This window comes from Atractosteus spatula, chromosome 4 (genome assembly GCF_055471065.1).
Source record: "Atractosteus spatula isolate fAtrSpa1 chromosome 4, fAtrSpa1.hap1, whole genome shotgun sequence".
Classification (NCBI taxonomy): domain Eukaryota; kingdom Metazoa; phylum Chordata; class Actinopteri; order Semionotiformes; family Lepisosteidae; genus Atractosteus; species Atractosteus spatula.
The window spans coordinates 46,610,129-46,634,243 of record NC_142709.1 but is presented as its reverse complement, the minus strand read 5'-3'; the positions used below and the strand labels follow the sequence as shown (position 1 = coordinate 46,634,243).

The 24,115-nt window shown below is 43.2% G+C and overlaps 1 protein-coding gene across 2 annotated transcripts; it reads right to left on the bottom strand.

Moving 5' to 3' along the window:
* Positions 1-233: 233 nt before the first annotated feature.
* gart (phosphoribosylglycinamide formyltransferase) lies at positions 234-23,758 on the bottom strand. 2 transcript variants are annotated; one of them, XM_088914598.1, is made up of 22 exons: positions 23,602-23,758; positions 19,470-19,618; positions 18,792-18,887; positions 16,603-16,777; positions 15,864-15,975; positions 15,177-15,245; positions 14,426-14,551; positions 13,676-13,763; positions 13,219-13,304; positions 12,660-12,828; positions 12,000-12,231; positions 9,572-9,666; positions 9,076-9,185; positions 8,198-8,396; positions 7,541-7,792; positions 7,061-7,213; positions 6,312-6,515; positions 5,212-5,361; positions 4,381-4,511; positions 3,971-4,112; positions 2,380-2,495; positions 234-1,406 (listed from the first exon to the last, which is right to left on the bottom strand). In XM_088914598.1, exons 2-22 carry the CDS (start codon positions 19,612-19,614, stop codon positions 1,209-1,211), a joined length of 3,048 nt encoding a protein of 1,015 aa, XP_088770724.1. In that variant the 5' UTR covers positions 19,615-19,618; positions 23,602-23,758; the 3' UTR covers positions 234-1,208. The 2 variants fall into 2 exon arrangements, with proteins under 2 accessions (XP_088770724.1, XP_088770725.1); XM_088914599.1 differs by lacking the exon at positions 23,602-23,758 and having other exon boundaries at positions 19,470-19,696.
* Positions 23,759-24,115: the final 357 nt, after the last annotated feature.

The window sequence follows — 24,115 nt, the reverse complement described above, 5'->3', positions numbered from 1 at the left end:
GTACTATAACCATCACGGTAGAAATGAGGTAAGGGCATGAATATACAAAAGTAGTTTTTAAGCAATCAAATAGTTCATTTTAAAACCAACTTGCTCAATATTTCTTTGATAGATCATGATAAATGGTGACAGGAACATTTTATTTCTGACATCTGCTAACCTTGAAATTTTAGTAATAGAAATATCAAATATTCACTTACACCTACTACACACAATATGGACAACATGCTCACTTTTTTAACCAGGGAATGTTTAATATAGAATGGGACCATGCGCCTTGGGGGGAAAAAAAAGACATGGATATCTATCCGCAAGAGGCATTTCAGCAGCAGGTATTGAGCAGTACTCATCTGCATCACACATTTAAATGTAACCACTTTCCATCACAACATGACAGAAAGTTGAGAGCTATTGACTACTTTTTTTCAGTGAGAACCATAATTTCCATTTGCTTACACTCATACAAACACACATTTACTTTCCATCTTTGAAGGACCTTGGTAGCTACACAAACATCATGCACTTGTACCATTTTTCAAGTGTTCCCTGCCCAAAGGATTCTGGCATCTGTAAAGTACAAAAGGGATGTTTTAGAGAAGCCTGCTAGGAGGTTCTCATCCTGACCTTACAGAATCACCCATGTAGTAGACCCCACGATGTGCATAAAAGATATGGAGACCATGTGGACGGCTCACGTGTTGCTGGGGAGGGAGAATCATACTTGAAGACCAAGATGACCAATGATGATTGGGGAGTGGGGGAGATCTCTGGGTAAGAGCCAGGCATGCTGTTATCAGTGGGATGTGTCTGGTTTCTGGGTGGATTCAGCTAGTTAGCAACCTGCTTTTGGTCTAGGGGATGGCTTTCATGGGGATTCTTTTCAGATGGAGCTTTGTTATGAAAGAGGAATCACAAGAAAACATTTTATTGATCGCAAAAGGACCATGGTAGCTAAATAAATCATGTTAGAGCCTTGTTATTTGTAGTGGCAAGATTGTACTTAGAAAAGTGCCCCAACCACTACATTAGCAACTTATACAACACACTGTTATGACGGGTCAGTGGTTTTCAGACATTCTTTGGCCAGACTCACATGCTGCTGTTAGATGTCTGTTAGTGGGGAGGGGTCGGGTTTAGTTATGCGGAAATATCCTTTTATGGAGGAGGAGAAAGATGAGATACTGAGATGTTCAGTCTGTGGATGAGGTCTATGGGACTTCACTTCTGCTCCAAATGATGCGATTGTCATCTCCAAACTGCACGGCGCCACTGGCCACCAGCTCCAGGGCGGCTGGAAACGCGCGATGCTCTGCCTCCTTCACTCTCTCCGATAGGCTCTCCTCTGTGTCATTCACTAGCACAGGCACCGCCTCCTGGACAACGATAGCCCCTGCATCCACTTCCTCCTACAGAAGACAGAGACTGTTAGCTGAATGAAATATCACAGAGCACAGGAGCTGGGTTTGCAGTACTGTTGCTTTACAGACAACGTTGTCAAACTTCAAACTTCACTTACAGAAACACATGACTGGTGATAGAGGATTTGTACTAATGACAGAAACAAGGTTTTGCTTCAACAATACCCATATAAGTCTGAACAATAATACAACTGCAGGGAAGAAAAAAAATTCTGCAGTTTGTAAATCTGTGGCACTTTAAAAAAAAGTGACAAACTTTTAAAAAGACCAACTTTAGTGGAATATGAAAAGCTCCTCACTGCTCCCATATTTATCTTAACAAAATAGAAATACATAGAAATACACTCATAACTTACATTGGAATTAGTGATTTTAAGTAACAGGTAAAGCCAAATTGTAACCTAAAACCCTTAAAAAAACCCTACTAACCTCTTACAGTAATGAAAGATGTTAAATCTAAATATACAAACAGTATAAAAGTAAATAAGATGACTGTATAGGCTCACTAACTAGCTTTCGTAGGAATGCCTGATGAATCTTTCAGATAATAAAGCATTATTTTCAATATTTTCCTGAGCCGACAACGTAAAGCTGTGACCGCTTAAGTTGCAGGTTGACAGTATCATTACAGGAAACATAACTGCTAATAATTTTTCAGCTGTGAGGATTTGTATCACGACAGACTTTAGTACTGAGGCATAGGGTAAATAAAGGTGAGAGAAATCGTGCTATTTCATTCCATTCTGGGACCTCTGTCCTATCAGCATTACGGTTAGTTTCAAATGATTTAAAGTATACCAAACAGCTGTCAAATGGACTTAATGGCCATCTCTTACTGGTAACCCTTCTCAGGTTCACTGACACACGATTAACTGACCCTGCCAATTAAGATAATTTCTCTAAGTCTAAGATGAGCTGGATTGGCAGTTTGCAGAGAAACACTAAGAGAGACCAGGCGTACCGCCACGAAGTGCACAGTGCAGCCGGTGAGGCGCACCCCAGCTTGCAGCGCCTGCCGGTGGGCATGGATGCCCTTGAAGGAGGGCAGCAGGGAAGGGTGGATGTTCAGCATCTTCCCTAAAACGTAAAGCAGAAGAGAGCGGTCAGACTGCAGCAACGCAAGCCGAGACACAGTCCTGCGCTCCTGTCCCGATTCCACACAGAACGGGGACCGAGTTTCCTCCCAGTTGCCTGGAGAGGCCAACTCCGGTCTTGAAGGACCACCACTGTGACAAGTTTCTTTTTAAATCACCAGTTTCAAATGAGCTGAAACAACTGAATTCAAATCAGTGAAGTGGGTAGCTGGCTTCATGAAATAATTAAGAGGTCATTTGGAATGAACTGCACTGATACCAATATGTTGAACAGGAAAGGTCCAGACCACAATTGTTCTGGAAAACCTTCAAATTAAAATATTGATTGGTCATGGAATATGTGGTTTTAAAATAGTGCTAAGCAAACTGTACCTATAGTTATTATACTTTTATCTCAGAGGCCTCCAAAGTTATACTTTTATCTCAAAGTGAGCTTTCTCCCAGTCTGAATAGACAAAGAAGAGCTCTCTTCCAAGATTTTGTAATTTCTCACTCAGTTCCTCAGCAAGTCACCAGCTGCTCTGTACACAAAATCAGCAAAATGTTCTTCTTGTATGCTAAACTATCAACGCTGAAGGCCGGTTCAAGGAAGAATATGTCACATGGTTCATTTAAAACTTCCAGTAATGGAGAAAATGTCACATTGATAAGCAATAATAAATCAGAAGACAGAGCTGACACCTCTGTGTTTGCAGTGGGAAATCCTTGCACAGAAGAGTGATTGTTCCAGTAAGGCCATGGATCATAAAAATATACAACTGATCTCTTTGCAGTTGCTCCTAAGCTAGCTAACATAAAAAAATCTCACTATCATGGCCTTAAAAATCTAAGCAGTACATCATCAATTGACAGTGTTGACCTGTTTGGTGCAGACTGAGGCTTCCTCAGACTGAAAGAGTGGTTGTCAAACATCCACTCAAATAAACTGAACATTACCGACATGAAAAAAGAACTATACATTTCAGCTCAGGGAATGAAGGAGGTGCCCAGCCGAACTATTACAATTAATTATCAATGCAAATGTGTGTGCAGATAATGTGTGTATCAAATGCATTTAAAAGTAACTTAACACTTGGATTCAATTTCCAAGCCTCTGCAAATTAGTGAAACAATTCCAGCCAATTCCATGGATCTCAACATAAGAATAAGCATTCTCATCATAAAGCCAGAAGATATCAGTTGCTGGTGGACACTGAACAAAAAGGACAGCTACATTAGTGTAAAGCCAAATTTTGTCTTTCTTTATATTACTCTATATATCATTCTTCTTGTATGGATGACACAGTAAGAGTTTGAAATCCCTACATATTTCAGTAAATACATGAAATCCCTGGTTTTCCAATTTGTGAAAAATGTTTAATTTCTCTGTAATTAAGTAGATCTCCTACCTATAAAATGAATATTAGAAATGCAGCTCCTTTGACCCAGATCCTAATTTATTTTTACTTTTAGTATTACCATTCCACTTTCTGACGAAGGCGCCAGTGAGGATTCTCATGAACCCCGCGAGACAGACGATCTCCACACCAAACTCCTCCAGCACGTGGTCGATGGTACCATCGAACTCAGCGCGACTCCCATACAGCTTGTGATCAACCACCTGTCCGTAGCAGAGGGCATCAGTGGTCATGGCGGGCTGAACACATTGCTTACTGACATTTAGAGAACAGATCGGTGACACTGGACATCCGACGTGTACTACACAAGGGCTTTCATGCACACAAAGACCGTAGGGCAATTGGTAAAAACAGACTGAAGAACGTCGGCGTGTTTGGCATCATGTCTTGCAGAGCAGTAAGTATTTAATCAATGGGATGTATGACAGAAAGATAGGGAGGACAGAGACACACAAGATCAGGGACACTGACCCTGGTCTGGATGCCGGCCAGCACTGCCTTCTTCAGCCCCTCGACACCAGGCCGGTTGGAGATGACAAGAACGATCTCGGCGGAGCTGGTGGGCTTCTTGACATGTTCAATCAGAGCTTGCAGATTTGTGCCTGATAAAGAGACACACGTTTACATCATTTAGGACCTCACACCTGAACAGCAACACCGCTGCAGAGTGACAGGAAGTTATGTAAGCAGCGGTGAATGGCACTAAGCTAACAGACACCCTAATACAATTGTGGTGAAATATGTTGCTCTGGATCCGACATTAAAAAGTGGTTATGCTAACAAATGTGTCCCTGGTGTCTGCTGCAATACACATACCTTTTCCTATTTTATCACAAAATAGTGCATTAGCATATTTGCATTGTCTTTTTAAGTTTGAGTTGCCAATCTTATTTTATTCCCACCAATTTAGGTGGGTAATAACTCTGAACTACAGTATTCATCTTTTGAAAGACTGTTAAATTCTGCAGCGAAGTACAAGAGGCTAGCCAAATGAAAGAGATAAGCGTCCCTCATGATGTCCCCACCAGTCTGCAGGGCATAGGCACATTGTTTCTCTGAGACTAACTAAGCCAACTAATCCTTGCTGTCTCTGTGAGCTCCAAGTCAATCACGCATGACTGCTTATTGCATTCTGGTTGTAGTGGCCTAGTAAACATAAACCAGGCTTGTAGTGCTCAACCTACAATCGCTATGCATCGAAAAGAAAGATGAGGTTCTCTGACGAAGGGGCTATTAACAATCAACCAAGGTCTGAATTCTTCTTATGCCACGATGACAAAGAAGACAGAAGGATGGACACACCTGTTCCTGAGATGAGCACAGCCACACGGGCTCTCCTGCGGGGGGCGCTGTCCTTAGATGCACTGTTCTGAAGGGTGCTGCTGTCCGCAGGCATCTGGATACCTGCCTGTAGGGAACGCTGGAGATTTCGAATCACCACCTGCTCAGCCCCTGTGGACAGATGCACACTGCTAATGCAACTTTTACTGGAACTTTAGAGGTGCGCAAATTTGTAATTTGTTAGTAATGAGAAATCCCTTTCCACCATCACAGTTATTACCTGTGGCAAGCATCAACCTCTTTATAATTTACAGCCAGCAGCTATATCACCCTGCAACTGACCACTGACAACCCACTGAAGCTAAGCAGCTGTGAACCTGGCCAGTACCTGGATGAGAGGCCTCCTGGGAAAGCTAGGGTTGCTACTGGAAGAGGTGTTAGTGGGACCAGTAGGAAGCATCTGCGTGGGTACTACTAAGCCAGTGTAGTGTTGAGGACACAAAAAGGGGCCATCCTTCAGATTAGATGTAAAACCATCCAAAGTCCTCTCTGTGGTCATTAAAAATCCCAGTGTTTCTCCAAAAGAGTAGGGGTGTTACCTCGGCATCCTGGCCAAATTTCCCATTGGCCTTAACCAATCATGGCCTCCTCATAATTCCCTTCTATGAATGGGCTTCCCTATTGATCCACTGCCCTCCCCTTCACTGATAGCTGATGTGTGGTGAGAGAGCTGGTTCACTTTGGCTGCCGTCACATCACCAAGGTGGGGCTACACATTGGTGGTGGATGGGAGTCCCCATTACCTGTAAAGCGCTTTGAGTGGAGTTTGCAGAATAGTGCTATATGAGTGTAAAGAATATATTATTATAATTTTTAGATTGACTCTGGACATCATCTCAGAGTTTTTTATGTACAGTAGGTGAAGCATTGCTCTTGAAGTCGGAATACAATAATATGGTAATTCTGGTTAACTGCGTAGAATAACGCAGCAGAGCCTTTTCCAGAACTCAAGTGATATCTCACCTGCTCTGACTTTTGACCTCTAAAACCCCGGTATGAGTGTCTGTGTCTGACACAATGTGGGCTGCCGGTTCCAGCTGTGTGGAAGGGCGCAGTCTCACCTGGCTGTTTCTGGGTGAGGGATCCCACGAGCCACGCCTCCTCCTGGCTGCGCAGTTCCTGCAGCACAGACTCCGCCTCCTGGCGCCCTACCACAAGCACCGCACCCAGCCCACAGTTAAAGGTGCGCCCCATCTCCTCCTCCGACAGACACCCCTCCCGCAGCAGCCAGGAGAAGACCTCTGGGATGCGCCACTGCGAGGCATCTGCAACAAAAAAGATCAGTAGAAAAATTGTGAAGCCCTTGCAGTATTCCAGATATACTGATGATCATCAGATACCTGCTGGATGCATCATTCCCAAACTGCACGCTTACACTCGCTCTGCAGTCCAAACACACGCCTTGGAAAGTTATATCAGCACTGGTGTATAAGCATGGATCATCCTGGAAAATGACGGGAAGTTGCCAAATACATGACTGCTGGAGTGGTTTAAAAAAAAGACTGTTTCTGTAGACTGCTCGGGCTGAGGACTAATAGATCTCATCACACTCTTTCCAACAGCGAGCAAGGCTAAGATCAGCGTCTCAGGAATACCCAAGTTAATTTCTCTTCTCCACAGGTTATTGATATTCTTGTTCCTACAGCCCCTTTCTGGATCACCATACTACCCATTCTGTATTGTGGGGGTCCTGAAATTGCCTGCCTGTCCAGTTTACTTCCAACTGAGCTGTTCCTGAAGCCTAGGACTTGGGCTGGCTCTGTTTCCGACAGCTGACTGGGAATCCCGTTTCCTGCAGGCCCAGTCTTACCCAGGTCCACAGCCAGCTCTGGGGGCAGGACGCGGGGGATGTTCTCCAAGAGCCCACCACCAGTGATGTGGGCGTACGCCTTCACTGCTCCGCCGCGCAGGACTGGCAGCAGCAGCCGGCTGTAGATCTTTGTGGGGGTGAGCAGAGCCTCCCCTTGTGGTGAGAGAGAGAGAGTACAGTCAGCAGTCCAGCTTTACGACACTGATTGTGTTCTTCACTGCACCTGCAAAACAATGAACCCAGGATCATCCAGGCAGGTGTATCGAAGTGAAAAAAAGTGAGTTTTGACCAATGGGAAGAAAGAAGGAGACTTAACTGATGAATCTGTTAAAGACAATGGTATCAGTATTGCAGGCTGTAGTGCTTTGCCAAAACATTCTCTGTACAAGGTGTGAAACCTGATGCTGCTGCTGAGACAGGGCTGATGAATATGGCTGCAGCCAATGTGTTAATAAGGCTCTGTCTGTGCCAGTCACCTACCCACAGTCTGCCCGGGGAGGCTGAAGGGAGCTGGAGAGCCATACTGCAGGCCTGCTCGCTCCAGCACCTTGCGCACCAGGCTGAACCCGTTGCTGTGCACCCCGGAGGAGGCGATGCCAATGAGCACGTCTCCTGCAGCGATTTCCTGCAGCCGGGGCAGGAGGCAGCCCCTCTCCACCGCGCCCACGCAGAACCCAGCCAGGTCATACTCTCCTGGGGCATAGACCCCCGGCATCTCTGCTGTTTCACCCCCTGCAGTCAGAGGAGGATCAGAGGAAGCATTCAGCTACATGTGGAACTTAACTGAACTAAACATTTTATGAAAGTGAGAATAAGACAGCACTGTTTTCTTTAAAAAATAAATGGCTTCTATCATCTAAGATGGCTTTCTTCTAGTTAGGTAAGAGTAGTTCTCATGTTACTTACTGTGTTTAGCTTATTCGGTCACCAAAAAACAGAAAACATGCTAGGATATTTTTAATCTCAAATATCAGGGCATGATGCATTTTGACCTCTCTACACTGCACTGCCTACTCAACTACCCACCTGCCCTTAATCCTACCCAGCCCACTCTCCCCATCATCTCATTCTGCTCCTTCCTCATTCCACCCACTCCCCTTTTCTGTCTACACACCCCAGGTCCTCTCCCTCCCTCACCCAACAAGGCACAGCCTGCCATGCGACATGCCTCCGCGATCCCGCCAATCACAGAGGAGGCCACGCCCACTTCCAGTTTCCCACAGGAGAAGTAATCCAGGAAGAAGAGGGGCTCCGCCCCCTGTGCCAGAACGTCATTCACGCACATGGCCACCAGGTCCTGACCCAGAGTGCTGTGCTGACCACAGGCCTGAGCAATCTACAGACAGGCAGAGAAAGAAAGGCGCTTTATCTACCCAGTAATCCTTATTCCAAGTACATCTGAGCTCCGAATAGTCCGAATCAATTTGTAAGTGAGCAGTTGCTCCCCTGAAAGAATGGAAGTTTCCTATAAAACCTATGAATCAGTGGGACCTGATGTAAAAACATTCCCTATAATTGTTGTATATCTATACTTTAGAAGACGTCACACAAGAGTAAGATAATCTAATTATCAGCCCTTCAGATTCCACTGTGGGGTTCAAGCACAACCAGAGTGATTTATTAGCTGCAAACTAATGCTGTTGCACAATTAAAAGGCTGGCAGTACTACAGAATAGAAAGATCTGTATTTGACTACTCTTATAAAAGGCTGTAGTGTGAGACTCCCACGTCCAGACCTTGTTAACATCCGCATTTAGCGAGTTAATTAATGTTAGACCACACACCATACATCTTCATATGACAACACTTTCTCCGTTTTAAACACTTCCTCAGAGGGCTAACTCATACTCACACTTCACACTCGAAGAAGGCTCCACAGCCAAAACGTTGTTTCCTTCTTCTCTTTTCAGCGTGGAATAAGGCTTTAACTTTTCCCTCTGCAGCCTACGCGTGCCGACACAGCTCCCTGCTTGAACTATCTCATACTACAGCACACAAAAAGCCCTGTGACGTACCTTGAGCTTGGTGCCCACTCCGTCAGTTCCAGACACCAGGATGGGATCTATGAAACCTGCCGCTTTCAAATCAAAGAGTCCTGCAAACCCCCCCAGCTCAGCACTGCACCCTAGAGGAGAGACGGCATATACAACTCAGGTGAGTAAACCCTTAGACGTCCAGGGAAAGAATGGAACTGCTTTCAAATCAGACATTAAGCAGCTAAGATGGTCCACGAATTATTTCAATTAGAAGAAACAAGAAGGCCAATGGCAATACCGTGCAAGTTCTTAGAAGCAATGTTTCCCTTTCCGACCTCTAGAGGCCACCACCGAAAGTTGTCAATACTTATCACTCTTGAGCACAGCAGTCAACTTTAACACAAGACCTGAAAATGGTGTAGCCTGGCTCCTTGTCTTCTGCCTTGTGGAGTTTACTTCACAGTGAGGAAGTAAAGGTCCTTCATAAGCTCCAGTGGTTCTGGCAGAGAGAGCTCAAACACAACTGGAGTCATACCTTTGCGGGCTGTAGCTTTGGCCAGAGGTTTGATGTAGTTGACCAGTGCATTGCCAGCAGCAATGTCCACTCCACTGTCCTTGTAGGTCAGAGCTCTGGGGAGGAGGGGAAATACAGGAATCAGCTACACAGCTGCAGGGTCACAGATTTAGATGCCCAGGATCATGTACAAGACCACACCAGGTTGCAGATATTTCAAATGAGACCTTGCTTGGAAACATCAGCACAGGCAGGCAAACCTTAAGGTATGTTGCTTTTTTATACATCATTTACAAACATTTGGCACCAGAGCTTAGAGTTTGCAAAATCTGAACTGTATCAGGGTTGTGCAAAACATGCCAAAATCATTAATACAGTGATAGTATCGAGTCCCTCACGATTCCAGGACTACACTGTACTGTTTTAGGCGTTTTCGGACAGTTCACTCCAGCTAAAATATATTACCACATAGTTCCCAGGTCTTGGTGTAAACAGTGAAAATGAACTTTGACTCCAAGGTTCAGTGTGCACCACATTGTAAATAATGTAATTTACTCTCAGGGTAGTTAGGTATTATTACTGAGTATTAAAACTAGTTATCCGTGTATATTTTTTTAGAAATGTTGAATGATGTTTTTTTAAATAACTGTGATTGTTATTCATGACCGTGAGTGATCCGACAGTGAACACATGGCTATGTCACACTAAATCACTTTATTAGTGGGAAGTGATTATATGATTAAACCTGTTGAATCTCAAGCTTGGTGAGCAGAAAAGGCAAAACAGAAAGGAGCCAATATGCCCCACTTATTAACAGAAAGCCTTTGTGTTACCAGTACGTTGGAGCCTGGACTAAGTTAACATACTTTCACTCTCTAAAGGATGTTCACAGCCAGAAATGCTCTACCTGGCAAGACACAATTCGTCAATGAAAGGACATGATCTGGGAGTGCACAAGTCACAGCACCACGCATTCATTGATGAGGAGCTCCAAGTGTTTTGGTCTGGGCTGGAGGGTCTAGGTGCTACAGAACTCCAATTGAAGTGCTAAATGATAACCCAAGTGCATGGCGCTACACTAATCAAGTCCTGGGAAATCACTTCCTGCCCTTCCTGCGGGCACCTCCTGACACGACAACATTCACTGCTGCTCATGTAACAACGGCTTTCTTGAGAGATGAAAATGTGAATCATGCCATAAATTCCCTTCTTGCCAGACTTGAGCCCTGCTGCAACCCACCATAGGTCATACATCTCAGATGTAGAGCTTGTATTGTTTCCAGCATCAGCCACACATTCTACTAGCCTGTGACTTACACCCCCTGTTGATGGTGTTAATGAGAAGCATTAGTTTCCCTAGGTCTTTAAAAATTGGCAACAATCCAGGACAGTATATCAGCCTTGGCATCTGATGTTTCCAGCTGGAATGAGTTTAGAAAGTTTTAATATTGTCTATTTTCTTGCCCCTCTGATGCATTATCCTTTCTTACAGGGCCAGTGCACATACTGCCAATAAATCAATAAAAGCTTTATTTCACAGTCAGGGAAAACAACCTTTACAAACCACAGGAGGAAGCTAAAGGGAATTTCTCCCCCTCGTACCAGTGTTATATCCCAGCAGCTCTGTAAACCCAGATAATCCAGCAGGCACTGCAGTATGTACACTCTGAGTAACAGAGGAACTGAAAATAGAGCAAATAACTGCAATGTCCCAACAAATCAACAAGTTATTAAATTATGCAAAGAAAAAATTAATCGCTCCAATTTAAATCTGGTTAACTTCGTCTTCCACAGAGAACATGGACCTGTATCTCTGACAGGTCGACAAACAAGGCTGAGAAATCGGGCTTCACTTCAGAAGTGTAGGGAAAAAAAATCAGAACAAACATGAACAATTTCTGTTGCAGAAGCAATATTTTATTGATTTGGTTATTTCCACTGTGAGACATGAATAGTGGACAAAGACATAATGCCTGTCTGTCCGTTCCACGTTAGAATGAATGTAATGAATAAATGGCACTTTTCTTTTCCTGTCAATATAAAACCCCTCTTCTCTACAGGAATATCCTAGTACTCCAGGACAATACAGTCTTGGGAGACTGTACAAAGGAAAAAACGGTATTACGCATTTTCAAAATCAAAATAGAAAATCTCTCACAATACAGTATAAAAACAGGCATTCTTGAATTAGAAACAGTAGTGTTTTAGACTTCAGGACTATTGCCTGAATTTGGTGAGACTCAATATTTGTCCTGTAGAGTCAAAGACTCTTGTTTGTCAGTTAATCTGAACTCTTCATGACTTAATTGATCTGTCTAAGGCACTATATTATCAAAGGCTGGAGCTCCTGCATGAGACTAAGAAACACTGCAGCAACGCAGATACCAGCTGTCCAATCCCTCTCCCAGGGGTTAGAGCCCCACCCCCTGCCCCTTCTCCTCACACACACCTGGAGCGCTTCAGGAAGGCAATGGCCCTGTGACCGATGTCACGGCGGTAAATAGCTCCCTGGAAGCCCACTGTGGCCACTCCTTGGTTGGCACTCCGCAGAGCGCTCTCCAGGTTGTCTCGTACAGCGGTGACAGTCAGCACTCGTCCTCCGTTTGACACAACCTTCCCCTCCTTCAGCGCAGTGCCTGCGTGGAACACCTGCAGCTCCTGTTCTTCAGCCTGGGACAGCCCTGTGGGACAGAGCTACGAGTCAGCAAACAGCGTGACATGAGAAGCCCAAACTCCCCACAGTGCCCTCACCACATAGATTCAGAATCCTCAAACTATCCACTTAGAAGAAATTCACTAACTCAAAAACACAGACAGGTTTCCCAAGTCAGAGTCAGAAGAAACGTTCAGCTTCACTGTGTCTAAAAATAAGTGCCTGCTTGAAAACCTGACAGGTGAAAAGGCAGTGCCAAGCAGCCCCCTTCCATTTCAAGGGACACCTTTAAAAACATTTAAAAAATGTCTGACGTCAGCACAAAAGCAGTTTTATCAATGCCTCTAGGACAATCATATTTCTCTTTTATAGACGGGGTGTAAAAAGTAATGTGCTGGTAAAACTAACTCCAATACTAAATGGGGCCTGTACACTTAGTCTCGGGCAGCACAGTACCTGTAATCTCAAAGCCTTTCTTGTACTCTCCAGGGTAACCTCCACTTGCCATGACCACAGTGACTGCAGCACTCTTGTCCAGCCACCGGGGAGGGCTGGAGGCTAGTCTGCCTTGCAAAGTGTCTTGGAGAACCTCGTACAGGTCACTCTGGAGCAGAGGCAGCAGAACCTGAAAACAGATGATGACAACAACTACTCAGACTTAACACAGCATCTGTGTGTCTCAACAGACATTCGCACATGGTGCCTTACTTGGGCACCACAGAGAAGTGCTTGCCAAACAGGCATTCTGGACACATACTGTAGGGGGATTACAGAAATCCAAGAACAGAACCATTCTGCCACGGTATGAAACTCTGTCCTTAACAGAAATGACTCAATCAGGTTCAGGTTTCACCAGTATGTTATACCTGTACGATTAACACAAATACAAATCATTCAGCCTTGTTTGAACTGAAGGTCCATACATGAGGTAACAGCTTAAGAGAGGTGGGCTCACCCAGGAGAGCATGGTCAACATAGGCTTGTAGCCCAAAAATGCACTCCAACCTCCACTCACTTGACACTCGGGGTCTCCAAAGCGGCAGTTAAACTCCAGCACTTTGGGTCCCTCCTTGGTCAACATCAGCCCTGCATACAGCACTCCTTCAGACACGCAGAGAAAAAGAGAATGTGTTATCTTCAATATCTGGAAATGACCCGTCCTTACTGTAGCATTCTAGATTTCTACCCTCTTTGTCAATGGGTCTGCTTGCCTGGGACCATTTTAATGCACATCCTCCCAAAATATCAAGGCAAACTCCAATTTAGTGAGTTTACATGAAAATTTAAATAAAAAACTCCTTTAACAGTCAGACCGCAAGGTGAATGTCATCCACACAGAAGTGTTAACTAATACCATGATTTGTAAGTGATGATACACAAGCCCCTAAAAACAGACATGAGATACCTGTCAGACCAGCTGTTGTGATAGCAGAAAAAGAGAAACCCACATCTAGAGACACATCCATACTCACCAACATACAGGATCCCCTCCTGCCTCATCCCATCCACTGTCTTCTGCAGCACCGTCTCTTTGATCTGCTGAAACAGCTCCTCGGACACCTGATAGACAGATGAAAGGGGCAAGATTACAGGGACATATCTTTCATCTTTCAAGAAAAGCATCTACCTGCTTGAGCAGTCAGAACCAACATCAACTCAACACCGACTACTTTCATTCTCTCCACCGATCCTTGGGCATGCCCAGCCTTCTATTCCCAGGCCCTGATCCCAACGCAGGCTCAGTTCCTCCATTCTCAGGCCCTGATCCCGACGCAGACTCAGCCCCTCCATTCCCAGGCCCCGATCCCGATGCAGGCTCAACTCTTCCGTTCCCAGACTCTGATCCCAACGCAGGCTCAACTCTTCCATTCCCAGACCCTGATCCCGACGCAGGCTCAATTCCTGCAATCCCGAAGCAGGCTAAGCCCTCCATTCCCAGGCCCTGATCCTGATCTGCACCCAGCGCCTCCATACTGATAGATTAAAAGTGATCTAATACTTATGCTCCTTTGAAATCACTATTCTGAACACAAAAATCTTTCCTTCTATTATGATCACATGTATGCGAGGAACTTCTCCAAAATAGAACACATTGTACTTGTGATTCATATTAATCACACGATCACAAATGCCAATTGCCTGACTGCAAAGTGGTGCAATGGCACAGAACAGCTAACAGCAGCCTATCTTTCCTGGCTCATGATGATTGTCATAGTATGCACCTGTGGCGCAGGGCAGTATGCACCCATGCCTCCTGTGTTGGGACCCTGGTCACCATCCAGCAAACGCTTGTGGTCCTGGGCTGGGGGCATTGGAGCCACTGTGGTGCCATCGCTGAAACACAGGCACTGAGAAAGAGAGGAAGAGCGGGACAAGGCAGGAACAGCTAAATCCAGGTGTCTAAATGATGCTACACAACAAAACACTAAGACATAAGAAAGGCTATAAACAAGAGGAGGCCATTCGGCCCAACTAGTCTGTTTGACAGGTAGCAATCTTCCAGAATCAAGCAAACAAACCAATCAGTGATTATTCACATACTGTGCTCTCAGGATGGACAAGCTAAATGAAAAATACATTCCCGTGAATTCTGCAGTTCACAGACACATATAGTTCCATGTAAATATGCAAATTTAATCAATAAAAATGTAATCTCTTTACATTTAAAACTAACTGTATAATACTGAAACAGTCTCATCCTTTTGATGTATAATGTTTCTTTGATATAGACCTCCCTTATACTGCACCAGTGCTTCAGCCATTAACTGGCATTTGGCAGCAGGAGGATGCTATTGAAAAGCTGCATCATTTCTGAATAAATATGTAAGCTGAGAACAACTGTTTTACTACGCAAAATATGTATGGGTTAGACAAGAGCGCTAAGTGCACCACAGAGTATTAAAGCACTGTGACAGTGCTTTAAGGGACAGTGTGATGTCTGAGTGTGTAGGAACAGGGATGAGCAGGACTTACAGACACCTCCTCCCCTTCCAGCAGCTCCTCCACTACCACGACCTCCCCAGCCGAGCCGAATGCCCTGTCCTGGGGGAAAAAAATAGCGAAAGTCGGACAAAGCGATGCACAGGTTGAGCCAGTCCAGTACCCACGGACAGTCAGACATGGGTGTGAGTATGCACAGACCATGAGCCACTACTTCTCACACAGCAGAGAAAATTCACATAGCCTGATACTGTTACATTATTCCTAGTTACCTTTATTTAAACATTCTGCTATATTTACACTGAGTCACATATCAGATTTGCAATATAACCAGTAATATATGCAGAGTCTTGCAAAATGATTCACTCCTTTACAATGATCTCTACTTTTACCGAATTACAAATGGATGTGTACACATATTTTAATGTACAGTATTTCAATCAATAGTTGATTAATACTAAGTGAAACTCATTAAATCTCTGCAGTGGTAAGAGAACCTGGCTGGTCATGAATATAAAGTAATGGTTCAGACACTCCTCTAGAGATCAGCTGAAGACCATGAAGGGAAAAAAGTAACCTTTATCCAGAGCCCAGACTTCGTTGGTTAACAAAATCAAATCTGTTATTCTATTTAGTAGTGAATTTCTACCTCCCACTACTAAGCGTGGCATATACAGTAGATATGGGGAGAGAGAGAATGAGACTCTCAGCCCATCCGACCTGCATGATGTCCTGGACAGCCTTGCAGGCCTCCTCCTTGTCCGCCGCAACGATGACTCCTTTCCCAGCGGCCAACCCACTGGCCTTGACCACCAGCGCAGGGAACTCCGCTCTGGAACACAAGGCCAGAGGCTCAGGGAACTATGTGAAACCTCTCTCAGTCTCCAAACCTGTCATGAAAGGCTGTCCCACTTACAAACCCCAGTGCGTGAGCATTCATAAAAACATAAGGTTACAAACGATAGGAGGCTATTTGGTTTATTTATCTCAGTTAATTGATTGACAGATCTTGTTCTACACTCCCATAACCCTGTCCTCAGATTTACTCTCTTGTCTTGTGGTTCATTGCTCATTCTTGTATCCCCCTCATAGTCTTCTCTGTTCAAGACCAAAAAGGATTGATTCCTTTAGTCTGTTAGTGTAGGACATTTCTGAACATGTACCTGTATCAGAGGTGCCCTATCAACCATGTCAAACATTCTGGCCATGATTCATTCCGAAAGAAAATCCATTGAGAAAAATCCCCTATTTTTCCTGCTTAAGCAATGCAAATAAGTTGTAAAATGTCACTGTCTTCTAGTGTGTTAGTTTTAAGAGACCTGTGGGAAAAGCCAGGTTTGATTTAAGAACAAACATGTACATCATTAAAACAACTGCGGAGGATGTTTTGGGATTCTGAAAAGACCGCTTGAATCTCGCAAGACCTCCAGTGAAAGAGCTCCCCCTTCCCCCTGCTCACCCCTGGATGAAGCAACAAGCTTCCTTCGGGTCGGTGAAGGAGGCCCAGCGGGCGGTGGGGATGCCATGACGCTCCATGAAACTCTTGGAAAAGCTCTTACTGGCCTCCAGCTGGGCTGCCTTTGCCAAGGGTCCGAAACACCGCACCCCAACAGCCGTCAGGTCATCCACCACCCCTGGGACACAAGAGAAATGTGTTCAAAATAGGTACCACTGAGATGAAATATGCAAGACACCCTGATAATGATGGACATAATGGCTATGACTGCATAACAGCCTCGAACACCCCTCTAAAGGAGATCCAGAACGTTCTCTACAGAAGATCAAAACTAGACTTCTAACACAATATAATTCAGTTAATATTCTGCTGTTGCTTTGGCAACAATGTAATTCGTCATTCATGCCAATAAAGCTTGTTGTAGCTGCTAAAACAACTACTGGAGGCATACTCCAGTAGACACTAGGGACATGTTTTAGAAAAGTCCACTTCATAGCAAAGCAATATAAAGAATCACTTTTCCCCCTGAATATTAATGTAAATAAGGGGGGATTTTGGGTCTCAGAAACAGTTTGCATTCTTGAAGTGAAGTTTATTTTTCTCCTTAATACTATACAGAGTACCAGATGAAAGAAAACAACTCTTTGAAAATATATTCGTGCAGGACAAGAATAAAAAAAAAATGTGCAGAATAATTTATTCTTGTTTTCAGTGCTGCTATGCAGAACTTGTTGCGACGTTCTTGGACTGAAACATCCAACAAGAACTTCTTTTTGGGGGTTTTACAGACACTTTCCCTTGTAGTTTACACAAATTGCATTTTACTAGAATGTTTGCACTTCACTATTTCTGAATATAATATGGTAAAGCATTTAGCACTAAAACACAGGTAAAGCTCTGTGTTCACAATGTGACACAAAGGAGCTTCGTGAGTTTATGTTGTATGCGGTGAAAGCCGCCTTATGAATTATGCGTTGGGGTGATGCATTTGCTAGAAAGCATCACAAACCGTATCTTGGATCCTATAGCAGCGATATATTTGCAAATGAATGGCTAAAGAATCAGCATATAGCACCTACAGTATACATGCCCCATTTACATACAGTTTGAAAACAACACAGCTGTCTTTAAAGATGGGGTAACACTCACAATTCACAGCTTGAAGTTAAATGAAGGGGTTTGGTGTTTGAAGGCAGCATGACTGATGCATACTATAGCATTAGAGTGGAAGAGGCAGTCACAAATGACAAAAGTATCACTAGAAGAACATAACACAAAAACCCAGGGCCTGATTGTTCTTAAAGAAACAAGAGATGTCATTTACAGCAATAAATTGACTGAAACATTATTCAAATAGCACCCATCCACAAAAAGGACCAAGCTGAACCAAACAATTACAATCAGATAAACACTTCTTGAAAGGTAAGGAAACTATAACTGGAACTAAACTAGAGGATCACCTATATGGAGATACAGAGATCCTCTGGGGATAGTCACTGTGGATTTAGAAAAGGCAGACGTTTTTAGAGTTCTTTGAGCAGGAAATAACAGTAATGGACAAACACAGAGCATACAGATACCATATATAAAATATACAATATGGTATCATCATAAAGATGAATTCTCAAAATGCAGATGTTAAAAATCTAGGGAAATGTGTATGTGTGGAATGGATTGAGAACTGGTTGATAGAAAGAGGAGTAAAGACGTGAATGCTCCATTTGAGGTACTTAGTAATTAATGTAATTAGTGGAATACCACAAGGCACTGGATTAGTATCACGGCTGTTACCAATTTATATAAGTGATCTAAGTATCCTATGTATACAATAAATAAACATGATTGCATTCAGACATCTCCCAATTTACTCTCACTGTACCGATAAAGCATTTACATTCCCCTGCCTATCTGGAACCCATGACATCTGGATCATAGAGCTTATCCTGAGTGCCGAGCAAATGCCTATCCTGGGTGAACCACTTAGGACCCTGTCCTTGAGCTGCAGCTCACCAAAGAAAGAAGTTATTTAATTTTGTCCTGCTGAGGAGAGTTGAAGGGAGTTTGGCTAATCTGAGCATGTGGTTCATCTTTATTCAAAGTACACTGCTAAACCCTTGTGGTACCAGTGGTCAATACGGGGAAAGTGAGGGTGAGGGGCTAAGTGTTGCCGCCCTGCAGGGGGAGTTACAAACCTGCGGCCAAGGGAACCTCTGGCCCCACGACCACCAAGCCCACGTTGTGGTCCTTACAGTACTGCGCCAGGATAGAGTGGTTACTCACAGAGACCGCTGAGGACAAAGGGAGAGATGGGTCAGGTCACCATGACAAACTACTTCAGACCTGGTTGTCCTATGTAAAAAGCCTTAAAACACCTTTTTATTCTTCTTTACTTTTTCTTTGCTCTCCAAAAAAACAGAAAGATTGCAGGGTTCCTGCAGGTCAGAAAAGTTTTGAAATGAGTTTAACAGATGGGCCCTTTTCCAGAGAGCATCAACTGGGACAATTTTAGCTCCTGCTGTGCTCTAAATACAGTCATTCTCAAAGGTTTTTTTTTATAATTCAAGAATAGCTCTGGCCAACCTGTTTCGTTTTCGTAAACATCCAAACAAAACATATTTAACCACAGAGCATAACAGGTTATACGTACATAGCATCAATCACAGAATGCATATTCCACTATCCAGCTGTGTCCCAGAAAATCACAAAGTCAGCTGGACAGCTAAACCGTTCACAGAGTCAGACAACAGGCTTGGCTGCCTGAATTATACAGTTTACTAAAAGTTACACAGTGCATCTTACCCTGTTTCCTCTCACAGGGCTGGGGAAAGGACTTATTTCTAAAAATGCCCCGCTAGGGCATCAACTCTTACCTGAATTGGAGATTTTGCCACAATTAGCTGTGCCGGCGTTTCCTGGGGCAACTAGGACCTGCTGGATGTGCGGAGACTGCGCCAGCTTCCAGGCCAGGACATGCTCCCTGCCCCCACTGCCAATCACCAGCACCCGCTCGGCCATGTCGCTGAGAGAGAGACAACACACCTGGACATTGACATGGAGGCCCCGAAGGTACTCAAGCACTCGGTTTGGAGAACCAGAACATTTCCCACAATGCCCCTCAAATTGGAACAGTCCAGACTAGAAAGAAGGAGGAGACAACACTTGAACAGAACAAATGAACACCTTCAGACAGACTGAGAGAGGCCTAGCACTCAAAGACCTGGAATGGCAGAAAGAATATTCACATAGAGCAATGAAAATTACTATACTACTATTAAAAAAATCAAAATTACTACAATTACCCACTATCACATCACTAAATAAAAATATGCAGTACAACCCTTCAAAACCAGTACAAAGAAATCTGCAATCTGGGTACCGTTTTGGATACATAAAGTATTAGTCAGTTATACTCCCCCACAGCTTTTGTGGAACTCTGCAGAAACCAATAAATATGACAACATAAGATCATGAAAAAGGAGGCCATGTGTGCATTCTAGCCTGTTTGATAGTTAATTGATTCAAAAATCTCATCCAGCCATTTCCTGAAAAAAAAAGAATAGGGTTATCGGCTTCAACCACATGGCTGGGTAGTTTGTTCTAGACTCCCACAACTCTTTGGGTAAAGAAGTGCCCCCATTTCACATAGTTTCCACTTGCGTTCTCTGGTTTCTGTTTCATTGCTCAAACCCACTGCGCTGACTTTGTCAATGCTTTGGAGGATTTTGAATACTCGGGTCACCTTGTCATCTTGCCTATTCAAGACGAAAAAAGTTTGGTTTGTTAATAAAGAAGATTCACTGTACTTGTAGCTTACTAGCCCAATCAGCCATTCCAGACAGGTAGGCAGACACTCCAGAGAAACTGTATAGATTCACTGCCCCCACCACTCCAAAAATTATTCATACTTTATTCATAAACTATTAATCAAAACAGGGCATTCTGGTGCGTTTAATTTTCTAACCAGGCAACTTAACTGCATGCAGGACTGACCTATAGAAAACATCAAACACAGCATAAAACATTTTTAAAATGTCAGTTCTGAATTACAGCCTAACCGTGACCTTTCAGACAGAAGCAAATCACTGACATCTCCCGTTAATAAGCATCACTCACGTGGGACTAGTCTCCCATTAAAAACACTTTTGTCCTTAAATCTTTCAGCAGTGTAAAAGGACACCAGTGTATAATTGCCACACTTATGGGCCCTATTCATATGGATGCTAAATACCAAACAGGAAACACGTGATAATTCCTCTAGGATAATATCTTTGGGAGCCAAACTGGACAGATTACATTACACAGAGCTCATCAATGCTATAGGCATATATCTAAGTAGCTTGTTCCAGTCTCCATCAACCCTTTGTGTTAATAGTTTTATTTTGCACTGAAGATGCAGCATTCTGATCATCCTGAAGACTATTAAACAAGTTCTACAACTGGAACAAAGCATGGATGAAATCTAATTGGGGAAATGAAAATATACTCATAGGCACAGGCTTAAATGAGAACTGCAGTCCCAATTTCTCAGACCGGGTATTATAGTCTAGAAGGTATTGCAAAATGTACACATTTCTAATTAAATGCAAAATTGTGAATTTCATATAAGTACTGTACAGCTGCCATGTGGTCACTGACAAATTAGAAACTGCTGGGCTTGCCACAGGCAAGAGCGAGTATTTGCGCAAATTCTGACGTAAAAGCGGCCCTTCCTGCTCACTAGTCGCAGCAAGCAAATGAGAAACAGTCTCCTAACAATATTAATTCTTTCTCTTTTTTATGTTGTATATATTTTAAACGATGCTTCACTGTCGAGCATTTGAGACATTTTAGTGGTCGGATAAAACTAAGGACTGGATCAGCAGAAAGTTCAACAGTTTTCTTTTCCAAGGGATCGTCAACTAGCCAAGAGATGGGTAATAAATATGGACACTGATGTTGCCCATCGACAAGTTTCTTGGCGAGATTCAGCATGAGGTACAATCAAATAAGTACAGGTTGTACAGCAGACACTTCACCCCAGAAATGTTCAAAAGTGATCTGCATGCTGAGTTAAGTAGCATTTGCCGACAAAACCGTCTCAATATGTTAAACACAATTCAATTGCACTTAAAATCAGCTGTTCAGACGACAGCACGGTCTATGGTGCAACAAGTTCTCCAACAATACAAGTCATGCTATGACTTTTTTCTTTTAGGTGTGATACATCATAAAATAACCACCAAAGTAAATGACAGAGCACTTTTGCAAAACTTGAAAACAAATGACTATTTTAGCTGGTTTGCAGGTTGGTCTTTTTTGTAATACTTAAAAAGTATCTCAAAAACAAGTTGCCTTCTATGTGTCGGTTTCATTAAACAATTTTAAAATGAATAAAGTTGCACAATTTGCTTGATCTAAAGGTAATAGGACTGCTCTCTCATCACCGGAAGATTTGTTGCTTCGTTCTGAATCACAGACAATGACGTCAATAAGGCGCTACGCACACATTGAAATGGTCTCTTTTGATGTACAGTACATTGGAGGTTGTACACATTATCTTGCACTTGGTAATTTCATTGTGGTTGGAAATGCACTCATCATTGCCAATTCATTATAAACCCCAAATGAAAAAATAGGGTTGCAGTTCCCCTTAAATGCCAATCCAATGCTAAAATGCTGCAAACGTCTTCTAGTCAATCCTGTATTCTTAGCTCTACACACTGAGGTTTGCAGTTACCGTATCTGGATTACTGCAGGAAAGGCTCTTCAAACTTGTCTTGGTTCTAAATGACACCTTCTGCAGTCGTGATTCACTTGCATTCAGCAGGGAGCTGAATGAGGAATCGGGAATCAGGAACTATCCCAGGATGAAGTTCTGGCTGGAAGAAGGGGTTGATCCGGCACACCTAATATTTATTGCATTGTCCTGTTTTACAGCCTCTGATTCTGGGACATCATTCAAGTTTCCAGGACACTCACCAGGGATAATCAGTTTCCTAAAAAAGGACGGGTGGTAAATCGTGTCCTTATAAATCCTGGGAATATTTCTTAACCAGCTTGGCAGTTCCGATTGTAAACAATACAACACATGTCAGTTTTTAAGCCCTGGTTGGTTGGAGAGAGATTTTTGTTTTAAAACTTGCATGTCCCAGATCACAATTATTACTGAATACCACTAAGAATTCATCTAAATCTCAGCAATAATGCTGGCAACTAGAGACATGAATTTAGACGGGCAACTTAGATTCCCGTATGAATACAGTGAATACAAATAATCACTGAAAGAAGAGGTTAAGGTCTACCTCTGACCTACGCTCATGCGGTTATCACTACTGATTTGGGTAATTGGAATTTGTCAATGCGATTGTGCAATTTTTAAACTCGTCCACCCTTCTTACAATCTCTTTTTACAGACCTAACATCAGCACATCTCTCAAGCCTAGACAGGGGGTCGCGATTACTGTTGGAATGTAGCGTTTTAACTCGCTGTGCATGACTTCTCATTACAGTAATTGCAAATTCGTCGGCTCATATGCGCCTCACGAGGTCATAGAAGACGAAATGTCATTTCATTAAAATACAAAAATATATATGCAAATAATCTTTTCCTAGACAGTCAAATCACTCATAAACACACATTTTTACTCTTGTGCTCCACGGGTTGCAGGTTTTAATCCAAAGTAAAAAGATATGATTACCGGGGTCCTTTCTATATTTCTGTAGCAATTTACCTGTCCAAGAAGGCATCGATCGTGTCTATCATGCATTTTGATGTACTTTTAATTAACTGACCCATGCATATATTTAAATGAGCTCTAGGCGGCAAATTGTTCTCTCCTGGGTAATTTTACAAACTGCAAATTATGAGTCGTATATAAATACAATATAAACTTTTACATTCATATTAAACTCGAGTCATGAAGTTGAGAACGCACACGTTTAACAAAGCGGGAAACAATCGTGTCCAAAGTAAAGTAATACTTTTCTCTCAAAACAACACGTGCAACCCCCAAAAGTTATTACCTGAAACAAAGTTAGGGGACGCGCCTGAGGCTTTGTGAGTGTAGTTTCTTTCCGGAAAGTCGGTGGGAAAACACTTCGTATGCAGGGGGTCCCAAATGTAGCAGTGTCTTCCTGCACAGATACGGAACTGAAGCACACAGCAAACGCCTCGTGTTGCGAGTTTGAACACGTGGGGATGGGGCGGTGAACTATCCAAATAAGCCTATGACATCATCATCCAGACCCAACACAGTGTACTCGTGTACTCCTAACTAATCGTGCGTTCTCCATAGTTTTGTGTCGCAAAAAACTAAAAAGTTTGGATCACGTATTTTCTCAAACACAGCATATGTTTACAGAGCATCATGGGGGAAGTAGTTTTCAGACACCACGTGTTGTATTTCCTTTTCTAGTGCCAGATCAGGTCAAATCAAAGCAAAACCTGTATAGCACCTTACTGAGATAACACTATCCTTGCTCAAATGTCCTTCAAACTTTGGCAGGGGTTTCCTAAATCAGTTTTTGGCTATTATTA

Excerpts from the sequence above, each read along its gene's own strand:
- gart (XM_088914598.1), bottom strand. The coding sequence starts at position 19,614 with ATGGCCGAGCGGGTGCTGGTGATTGGCAGTGGGGGCAGGGAGCATGTC. Across the intron at positions 14,552-15,176 it reads TGGAAGGGGAGGAGGTGTCT|TGCCTGTGTTTCAGCGATGG; the intron begins GTAAGTCCTGCT and ends TCTCTTTCTCAG. Across the intron at positions 12,232-12,659 it reads GAAAGGCTTTGAGATTACAG|GGCTGTCCCAGGCTGAAGAA; the intron begins GTACTGTGCTGC and ends TCTGTCCCACAG.